This window comes from Anguilla rostrata, chromosome 4 (genome assembly GCF_018555375.3).
Source record: "Anguilla rostrata isolate EN2019 chromosome 4, ASM1855537v3, whole genome shotgun sequence".
NCBI lineage: Eukaryota > Metazoa > Chordata > Actinopteri > Anguilliformes > Anguillidae > Anguilla > Anguilla rostrata.
In genome coordinates, this window is record NC_057936.1 from 31,790,646 (window position 1) to 31,802,208 (window position 11,563).

At 38.1% G+C, this 11,563-nt stretch overlaps 1 protein-coding gene across 1 annotated transcript; it reads left to right on the forward strand.

The window, feature by feature from the left end:
- Positions 1-3,888: 3,888 nt before the first annotated feature.
- On the forward strand, positions 3,889-5,870 carry prmt6 (protein arginine methyltransferase 6). Its single transcript, XM_064332261.1, has one exon. The coding sequence runs from the start codon at positions 4,303-4,305 to the stop codon at positions 5,347-5,349; it is 1,047 nt and encodes a 348-aa protein (XP_064188331.1). The 5' UTR covers positions 3,889-4,302; the 3' UTR covers positions 5,350-5,870.
- The last annotated feature ends 5,693 nt before the right edge of the window (positions 5,871-11,563 follow it).

Consider the following 11,563-nt stretch of genomic DNA (forward strand, 5'->3'; position numbering starts at 1 on the left):
TATTGTAATTTTTTTATTTTGGTAGCAAAGTGTCTCTAAGTGAATGACATTCCAAGATATGTAAAATGTATAATCAATTAATATATTCTATTTCTGGGATCAAATGAGCAAGGAATAAAATTATAGCAAGACATACATAGTGCAAATTAAGCATGGGCCACATGCAATAGCACTATCATCTGTGAGTGAAGATCATTTTGTTTTCAGAATTTAAAATATTTCCTCATCATAGTAAAACATTGTCATCACATTAATAAATAATTTTTAAAAAACATGTTTTTTGGGGAAAAAATCAGATTAGTGAAAGTTGCGTGGGAAAACATTTAAAGCAGGAACAGGGCAGGATGGATGTTTGCTGAATTCATTTGTATGTCTAAAAAAGAAGAGGCATTGTGCTTTGACTAAGCAATGCTGCCACTAACTCAGCGTGAGGACTAGAAATCAATGAGCAATTAAGAATAAATTAATTCTGTATCAAACAGAAAAACGTGAGGGGAAAAATCAAATTCCTCCTCAATCCAATCACAGGAGCATTGGCCTAATGTTAAAATGTTCACTTTCACACTATTACAATTTTAACATCTATTTACTCACTGCTTTCCTTTACTCTATTTTGAATTCACAGTTGCAAAGGTAGGCTGTAACCTCCATCAGTTGAGAAGAGCACAGAGTAGTACCCACACTCAGAAACACATGCAGCTACCTACATCTTAAACATTTTAATTGTCTACGCTGTCCTGCCACTGCACTGGAGGGCTGCGTACCCTGTCAGGCTGATACAGACAGGCCGCAGGCGTCCAATCAACATGAAGAGTTGCTATTGTAAAATGAGGCAGAGACAGCCCTGATGACCCACCACCCCCCCTCCCCCAACCCCTCCTCAGGCTAAGCTATGGAAACTAATTTGTGATCTAGCAGGATTTCCATTTACAGTTGCCTGTGGCATGATCAGGATACAAGTCCATGTTTAATGGGGGTGTCACTGCACTGAGAATTAGTGCTTTAGCTTTATGTGCCACTTGAGAATTCCTGGAAGGAGAAAACAAATGCCATTTTTTCATAATTTCAGTTCATTGTTTGTGCAGTATAAATTATAGCCTCAATAAGCTTGTGTTGTTTCTCCAGTGTTTAAACGAAACATTTATTTCTGGTATATGTATGTTTCATTTCAAATATGAATCACTGAAAGAGGAAAATATTGGAAAGAAAACATGAATTGCTGATCATGGGGATTATTGCAGTTGTCCAGAATTTTCGCCAGTCATGTCTGGAAATGAAGAAGATGGCAAATTTAAAAAATATCCACACCACTAAACTATGCTGTATTTCAATTCCTTGAAGAGACTACAAAATACAGTTAAAGTAAAAAAAACCCAGCACTGTTTGCCTTCTGTGTTCTGGAAATGGAAGGGATTCATGTACAAATTTAGAGGAGCATCAAGCACCCTATATAGTGGATGATATCGGTGCTTGATGACTTAGATAACTTTTTTCATTAAATACATGAAATAATCATTTTTAAAAATGTTTTGTGTTTACTTAGGTTTCCTTTGTCTAATATATCATTTCGTCTAAAGATCTGAAACCAAATATGCAATAATAGAGGAAATCAGAAAGGGAACAAACACTTTTTCACGGTAGCATACAGATAGGTGACAAATTAAAGGAAAAACCAACATAAAGGGGACACGTGGACCCAAACCATGCCAGAAAAATGCCACTAACAGCATAACAGAGCCACTGGACCCCCTCACTGTACGGGTCAAGCAATCAGGCCTGTACTGTTCTCTTGATGTACTCCACACATGCTCTTGCCCACTTGTCGAGAATATTTTTTCCACATCTCTGTCGACCAGTGCCTATGGTTTCTGCACCACTGAACTCTCAAATGTGCATTTGTCTTTGTAATGAGGCACTGCAACCCTACTACAATATCCCTCACTATGCAGTTGTCAACGGACTGTTCTTGCTGACACAGTCTTATCATGTCCTGCATTGACATTCTCAGTCAACTGAGGAAGAGCTACTGTTCTGTTTTTCTTTACATATTGCACAAGCATCACGGTCATTGAATGTGTGCTTTCGATAAAAATTTCCGACCCTATTTACTGATGTCTTTCCCATAGATCTAAATGCAGATGTCACTTTAATCACTGTTCCTATTGAAACACTGGCCAGTTGAGCAGTCTTTGTGATGGAAGCTCCTGCCATCCATGCCCCAATAATGAACCCTCTTTCAAAGTCACTTTTTTCCTCTTTTTTCCTCGTTAGGCCAACATAAATAAATAATGAAATAGCTTATTATATAAAATGTTCTGTTTTTATTTTTGAGATGATGATATGGTGCTGATTAAGGTGGAGAGGTGATGATAACAATTACAAAAGATGACAACTGTATGAATATAAAATACATAAAATACCAATATACCAACAGATTTTATGTATTTTTTGTGTTTTATCTATTTATTTATTATTTACTGTCTACCCTCATAATTCATTGCGTTCAATAAGTGCAGAAAATTTGCCGGTGTGCTGTGATAGGCCAAACTTCACATTAGTGGCTACAGGAGATTATAGAATACCACTATTTGCATTGGAGTTATTTTCTGTTCTAGTTTGTTTCAGTTAATTGCAGATAGTGACAATGCCTTTGTGTTCCGCTTAATTGTAGGCTATCACTAATTGCTTTTTGAAGGACACAAATGTTCAGTTTTTCAGTGAATTTGCAATCTATTTGTGTGCATTTCATGATAAAAATCACACTGGCATAAAGTGTAATTGACCAGTACATTTTTTTTTGTGATGGGTACATTTATCAGCACCAGGCAATGACATCTTCTTGAATAATTTCCACCTTGTACTGCTTAGATTAGTTTGGGATAGTAACAACATTACAGTACAGTAAATTATATAGGAAGGTTGTATTTGCCCTTATTTTCCTTTTTCCTATAGAAGACAATCTCTTATTTTATTATTACACATAGTTTATTTACATGGCCAAAAATATTAAGTCAGCATCCCAGAGTTTTCCGTCATGGCATTAATCCACTTTTTCCTCCTTATTGGCTTGGTCTTTTTGCGTGGGAGAATGTAAAACTTCAAATCGACAAATTCTTGGCTTTGTTATTCGTACAGCCCGCCACACAACACTTCTCGGCATTTTTGCAATCATGAAAATCCACTTACTGCTAATACTAACTACTTTATATGAAGTGCAGCAGGTTGTTTTCCCCACTGTGGGCTTGCCCCATGCACTGTCTGTATGATCATAGCTGATCCTGCCCCTTCCATGTTGACTGACAAGTTGAGTCATTTTGAAATAAATATGTTGAAATAAATTGGAGAGAAAATAAATATGCATAGACATAAATATGCGAGGAAATTAATAAAAGAGCCAAGGTGCACAGTGTCCTTTGGAAATGAAAACGTCATGAAATAAATAAAACAGAGATAAAAAAAAATTAGTAGATACAGTATTTATTTAATGGCTTATTATTTCATATATTTTTTTTATCTGTTTAATTGCTCTTAATTTATTTAATTATCAATTTGTTTATTTAATTTTGTCACATTTGGTTTTCGAAAACATGCCATTGTGTCAAACCACTTCCTAGGCCCAGTCAACTGTTGCGGTGGGCGGGACTTGAAGGCTCCATACCAGTGGTAACCAACCCTGTAGATCTTCACTCCAACCATAACAAAGCGCAATTCATTCAACAGCTAGAGATTTTGTTGAGCTACTAATTAGTAGTCAGGTGTGCCAATTTAGGATTGAAATGAAAACCAACAGGACGGTAGATCTCCAGGAATAGGGTTGGTTGCCACTGCTCTATAGGATCACACCTTGCTGACTAGTTATCTATGGTCTATTCAACTGGATCAGTCAGTCCTTTCCGCTACCGAAATGGGTTGCGCACGTTAGCCGTAGATTCTGTAAATTAATTTCCCTTTTGAATTAAAATTTCTCGCCTCAATAAACTTTCACATATTTTAATTGTCTTTATATTTCCTTGGACGGCTTTAACATCCGAACCACTAAAGCAGCGAATCAAAGAAACGTGTACGTATATTCATGTGCGCCCGTGTCTTTTGGGTCCCTGTAATTGTCGCACTTATTGGATATGTAGTTTTTAATAAAGATCTAGTTGAATAGGTGAAACCACGTTGCAACGCGAATTAAGCTACTGTTAAAACTACAAGTACCATGATGCAGCTGATCACCTCCCTTGAGGAAGTTCGGTGAATGTGAAAGCCAACGTGACTTTGCTTGGACTGAGGAAGGGGTTTTTAGGGGAAACAGACATGTCTCACTTTACAAAGAAAAGGAAGTTGGACAAAAGTGTTCAGGATAACTTATATTTCGATAGTTATGCTGATGTAACCATTCACGAAGAAATGATTGCAGACAATGTTCGCACTAATACATACAGAATGGGAATATTGAGGAACAGTAATGCCATCCAGGGCAAAGTCGTTTTGGATGTTGGTGCAGGAACCGGCGTCCTCAGTATATTTTGTGTTCAAGCTGGAGCCAAAAAGGTCTACGCGGTCGAGGCAAGTTCAATCGCTGATCAAGCGACAGAGATCGTGAAACTGAATAACATGGAAGATAGGATCGATGTCATTAAAGGTACGTTAGAGACAATCGATCTGCCGGAGCCTGTGGATGTGATAGTCAGTGAATGGATGGGGTATGCTTTGCTCCATGAATCCATGCTAAACTCTGTGCTTTTTGCGCGTGACAAATGGTTAAAACCTGGGGGCCTCATTTTACCCTCCAAAGCAGATCTTTATATTGCACCTATAAACGATTTGGTGGTGGAGGACCGGTTACATTTCTGGAGTACAGTGAAAGACCAGTATGGTGTAGACATGTCTTGTATGTCTGACTTCGCAAGAAAATGTATCATGAACAACGATATCACTGTGAACTTGGTGACCGTAGAGGACGTACTCTCTCACCCATCTAAATTTGCCGAGTTAGATTTGCACACGGTGACGGAAGAACAACTGAAACGTGTGCAAGGTAACTTTGGATGTGAGTGCTTCGGTTCCTCCAGTGTCAATGCCTTCTGTGTGTGGTTTACCGTAAGTTTTCCGGGAGAAGAAAAACCCCTAGTCCTATCAACATCCCCGTTCAATCCGGAAACTCACTGGAAGCAAGCAGTGTTGTATCTTCACGAGCCCGTTGATGTGATCCAGGACACGAAGATCACAGGGGAGATAACCATGTACCCCTCTGAGGAAAGTTCCAGACACATATGCGTCCACGTGGACTACACAATAGGAGACCTCAAAAAGAAATCCAAGACTTTTTCCATTCCTGACGGCTATGCAGATGCTCAGTGAACAAAATTATTTTTTAAAAGCGTGTTTACTTTGTGTTCATGTCAACCGTTTATGAATGTGTGCTGTCAAACATTTGAAAAGTGCAGCTCTGACTTCAAAAGTAGAAAAGAGCATTTTACCTGCAAATTATGTAATGCGTTATATTAGTTTGTGAACATTTGAATTCTGATTATTATTACTATCTTTGTTTATTTGTAATGTATGTTATTCATATAAGTGGATTTGTGAAGGTTTTCTTAAGTAATGCTCTAACAATTTCTTATTTGGGAATATTTAAAATTTATCTCTTGCTGTACAAGTTGTTGATGCCTGTTCAACCCTGCATATTGTACAGTAGATACCTTGAAATATTCGTCACAAAAACAGGAACCAAAACTTGCCTTATCTAAAATATATTGCCTTTTTTCTACCATTTCACTGTAAATGCTTTGATATCGGCACATCTTGAGTTGTGGCAATGACACACATTACTCTGTAATGGTGGCAAGATTAAATAACTTGACAATTTTGTTTACTACTGAGCTGTGTTTCCACACTTGATATTAGTGCATAACTTCATTACATCTAGTTATGTATATTTGATGCACAGGTTACACCGGATGGCCTGTTGCATGATCGACTGTAAACTGTAAAAAATACAAATTATTCAGTAATAAGATTTAAGATTGGAGTTCTGAAGAAGTGGTAGCCTACTTGTTACATAAGCTAAGAGTAATGTTTTAGGAAATTGTGCAAAGCACTGATATTGGTTATGGCTTTCACTTAAAAACTGGTTGTTGCTAATATATAATATTCTCTTGCATACAAAGTACTCTCAAAGTGAAGGCCTTGTATCCATTGTATGAAAAAGCAAGGTTGCAGATTATTATTATTATTATTATCGTTGAAAATATTGGTGCCCAATGTGTGGCTGAACTTACTCAATTTCCACCCTAATTTGGAATGTCAATTTATTTCCAGCTGTATACGTGAACGGACCCCACAGCTGATTCTACAGAGTGTGGACATCCACAGTTTTGCAAAACGTGGTGTAGCTAGCCTGCTTCTTTTCACACTGCAGCCCACAGCCAATATCACACAGAATTAATTCAGAGACCTTTTGTGTACAGCTTTAACATTATACACACAGGCTCCTTAACTGAATGAGCCACCCAGCAGCCTGTTTGAATTATTTTTTATATGTAAAATGACAAAGCACTGGCCTTCCCATTTTCAGCAATGTCATTTCACTGCAGATGCAATTTCTTTGTACATTAGGGTATTCCACTGGTTGGCACTAAGGGAACATTCACAGTCGAAAGCTTGCCATTGAAACTAAGCTGCATTCGAAAATGAATGGCAAAGATGTTTCGTGCAATCATACATGGAGCATTTACCCAATCTTCTCCATAAAGAACAGAAAGGCACTTAAACATATGTAATTTCAGAACTTCCTCATTCTAATCTATGAATGTCAGCACTGATAATTCAGTGTGCAAATCATAACCATTCCATATTCAGCATAGAGCCATTTGATATGGATGATGTTCAGTGATATCATTGGAATGGTAATTACTTTGAAATTTAGGCAGATATCTGACTCTGTCTGACCATCTTTTTCTTTCAGCCCAGTAAGATTTTCCTACTGAAGTTAGTGGTACGTATTGGAGGAGGTAACTCTTGGTCTGTCTTAGATTAAGGCTATGTGGAGATTTCTTCAAAATGCTATTGCAGAATAAAATCACAGTTTATGCCATAATGCATTTTTTTTTAATTCGACCTTTACGTTTTATGTTATGGTTTTTGTCCAACCTTTAGATGCATTGAGAGAGATCATAATTCATGTAAAGGAAAGAAGTAGGTTAGGGTAAGGAGGCTGCTGCACAAGTGTGTACTTTAATAGTATTATCAGAGGATAAACCCCACCTCTTTTAGCAAATTTGGTTTGTGTTAGCAGAAGCCAGCTGTTTATTAATACATTATTGTTTATCAGCACCTCTATTGGTTAGACTTATTAGCCATGTATCTCAACTACGTAAGTGCTGGTTCTAACTGGTAGCCCTACAGGCCTGTACATAATTGGTTATGGCTCACCCAAGCACAGAGAATTTATTTTGGAGGGGTTGCCCTTATCTCATTTTGCAAAAAATAAATAAATAAATCAATAAATAAAAATCACTCCTTTGGTCAATTAGGAAGCTGCTATCTGCTGATGTCATGGTGATACAATGACTTCACTGAAAAGAAAGTGGCACCTGGTAGTAGGTTGGTCCTTTGAAATTGACAGGAAACAGACTAACAAATGTCATTGGGTCCTGTAGTAGTAAGATTTCCTTTCTCTGGAACTAAGGGGCCTAGCCCAAACCATGAAAAACAGCCCCAGACCATTATCCCGCCTCCTCCAAACTTTACAGTTGGCACTATGCATTCCATCAAACTCAGATTTATCCATCAAACTGCCAGATTGTGAATCATGATTCTTCCCTCCAGAGAATCTGTTTCCACTGCTCGAGTCCAACGTACTCTGCTTTACACCATTCCAGCTGATGCTTGGCATTGCACATGGTAATCGTAGGTTTGGGTATGGCTGCACGGCTATGGAAACCCATTCCATTAAGCTCTTGACATGGGTAGTTTGGGACTAAGGACAGATGATTTTTATTTGGTACGCGCTTCAGCACTTGGCAGTCCTGTTCTGTGAGCTTGGGTGGCCTACTGAACTGTTGTTGCTCATATACGTTTCCACTTCACAATAACAGCACCCACAGTTGACTGGGGCAGCTCTAGCAGGGCATAAATTTGACAAACTGACTTGTTGGAAAGGTGGCGTCCTATGACAATGCCACGTTGAAAGTCACTGAGCTCTTCAGTACGACCAATTCTACTGCCAGTGTTTGTCAAGAGAGATGGCATGGCTGTTCGCTTGATTTTATGCATCTGTTAGTAATGAGTGGGGCTGAAATAGCTGAAACCACTAATTAGAACAGGTATCCACATACTTTTGAAAATGTAGTGTACCTATAATATTCTTTCTCTTGGAAGGTATCACTGACTTTGATAGAGGGTTTGTGTGGCGGTTCCTAATCATCCCAGCCACAGTACAAGTAAAATACAATTGAAGTTTATAAATTATGCCTGTAGTATTCTGCATTGACTGTGTGCACAGACAAAAAGCATGGATGCCATGTTCCAGGTATAGCATATAAAATATATAAAATAAAGAGCTCACTATGTTTGTTAGGGCTCCTTTTAAAATATCTCTGTAGCCTCTTTTGTCAAAGCATGCATATTTATGAGCAAAATGAGCACTAAGCATTCCATGTTACTTTGTCAGTGAAAAGTGGAACTGCATGATTATGTCAGTAAGCTCCACATCTTACCATTATCAGTTAGCTACTTGAATTGCATGGAATTGGAAGATGGTGGAGATTTGTCATAAATTACGTCTATTCTCACATGTTCCCATGTTTTTTGCCTGCTTCCACAGGGCTAGTGGCACAAAACTGTGAACTGACTGTGGTATAAATGTGAGCTGGTAGTGTTGGTAAGAGCTCCATCTCAGCTGCAGTTATAGGCTATTCTACTACATACACTTTGACAAAACATCTTCTGGCTGTGAAAGTGTTTATTTCTTTACTGTTGTCTTGAAAGCACTTTAATTACATTACTTTAGGTTGGTTAAATTTGACCAATGTTGCCACGGGTATGTGGTGGTGTTCAACAGCTGGATTGCCCATTGCACTCCGAGATCTCAGATTTAATGGAAATGTCAGGTATGATATTAGCTTCAAGCAAGTGCTGAACTGTGTGCTGGACTTTCTCACAGAGTCATTTACCTCAGTTAAATGTTAAACTAATTATTATTCAAGGTTTGGCTAGTTTTTAATCCTTTTTAAAGAATATAAATTACATTGCAACCCTGGAATAGGATTATTTTGCTTGTATTGCATAGCAATTGTGTGAAGAATCAATACTGCCATGCATCTATTCAAACTTATACAATGTTCATCCAGGAGTGAAGGCACGTTTGACAAGAAGATTAATGTTAAACTTAAAGCTGCAAAGAGGAAAGCCATAGGTCCCTCAAGGGCTTGCAGTGAATTGTATTTAATACTGCCTTCCTCCCAGTGTTTTCTATGTGCCAAAAAGTAAACAGAACTACAAATAAAATGTAAAGTATAGTAAGTATTAGCTGTATTATGTTTTGGATAAACTTAAAAAAAACATTTGCTCTGTACTTCACAATTTTAGATTCTCAGCCGTTATATAAGAGTATTTCATACACTTTTGTTTCACCATATAGATATAGCTATTTTTATTTATAGCCCCCCCCCCCCACATTTTAGGACACCAAAATGTTTGGGACATGTCCTTTGCATGCAATGACTCCCATAGACATCATCAGCTGCCAGGCCTGTGAAGCAGCCATCTTCAGCTCCTGCTTGTTTCATGGGCTAGCCTTAAGTTTTCTCTTCAACATGAAATGCATGTCCAGTTGCATTCAGATCGGGTGTATGACTTAGCCTGTCAAGAATTTTCCAGTTTTTGGCTTTGAATACCTCTTTGTTATTTTAGCAGTGGCAGCCATCATGCTCAAACCAAAGGGCTGGCTATCAAACTGTTGCCACCATGTATGACGTGGCCCCCTATGACATCCATCAATCCATCCATTATCTATACCTGCTTATCCTGGGCAGAGTCATGGGGGGTGCTGGAGCCTATCCCAGTGCACACTGGGAGAGGTAGGAATACACCCTGGACAGGCTGCCAATCTATCGCAGAGCACACACACCATTCACTCAGACACTCATACCTATGGGCAATTTTGAGTTTCCAATTAGCCTACCTGCATGTCTTTGGACTGTGAAGGGAAACCAGAGTACTCAGAGGAAACCAACACGGACATGGGGAGAACATGCAAACTCCACACAGAAAGGCCCAGCCTGGATTCGAACCCTAGACCTTCTTGCGACAGGGCTTCCCACAGCACCACCATACTGTCAAATAAAAAAATTTTCCGCACATATATTGGTGGTTAATTTATACTTCGTATTTTTTTTAATTAATTTTTTTCATTATTTTTTCTGTGGTCTGATTTTTTTCCCCTAGCACACAGACAAAGATATAGATGTATTTATTTCCCAAAATATGCTGTGATGTCATATCTTTGCACTATAGTTGGTAACTGTGTATGGGTATTGAGCAAGGAATTCTGAGTTTTTAGGGCTGGTTGTTCAGGCTTTTTTGTTTTTTAACACATTTTGTGTTCATAAGAGAAAGCACGGAGGGTCGCACTGAGTATATAGATTTGGCGTGCAATACAGTGTTGAGGAAACCAGCTGAACTGCACGTCTTTGGCAGAAAGTTACAAGAATGGATAGCCTACATATGTACCATTGAGATGATATAAGAAAAAATCACATAATTAAAATAAATACATTGACATAAAATAACATCTGGATATGTCATGATTGCATTGCTCTTATTTTATAAGCTATATGTATGTATTATGAATGAGTCTTCAGTTCAAAACCATTTGGACAAGCTACACATTTGGGATGGATTCATGATATTTCTAATATTTAAAAAAAAAACTATAATGATGTTGAAGATGGAAGATTGTAGATTACTTTAATATATCTTAAGGGAAATGCTGCATGCTTTAATTATGACATAGCCTACACCTCCAATATCCAGATGCAAATCAGGCAGAAATCATCCATTAATATAGCCTATTGCATTTATGTTCTTTTCCGTCATAATTACAACACATTCAGAGGTCACCCAGGTTGAATGAATGAGTCATTTTTTATCTTGTTCTGCCAACATGCAACCCATCTCTAATGGGTTTATAAGACACTGTATCATACCCTGACGAAGGCAAGTAAGCTAAGAGGCTTAGGATTGGTACATCTTTTTAACCTCCTATGAACATACCGCTATATTAATCAAAAAAAAAAAAACTTTCCCTCAACAAAGAGTGCCGTGGAATTTTTTTTCTTTGCATCAATCTATTAAATTGACCACTTTCATAGAGCTTATGGCTTATTCTTATTATTTATATAGGACATTTTACTAAGGATTTGTCGCAAAACGCTTTTACCCTAACCTAAACCCCCACAGTGCAAGCCGGAGGCAATAGTGGCAAGGAAAAACTCCCTGGAAGAAATGCTGGAAGAAACCTTTGAGGGAACCAGGTGCAAGGGGGTCTGGCAGGGTTGCATGAAGCGTCTGA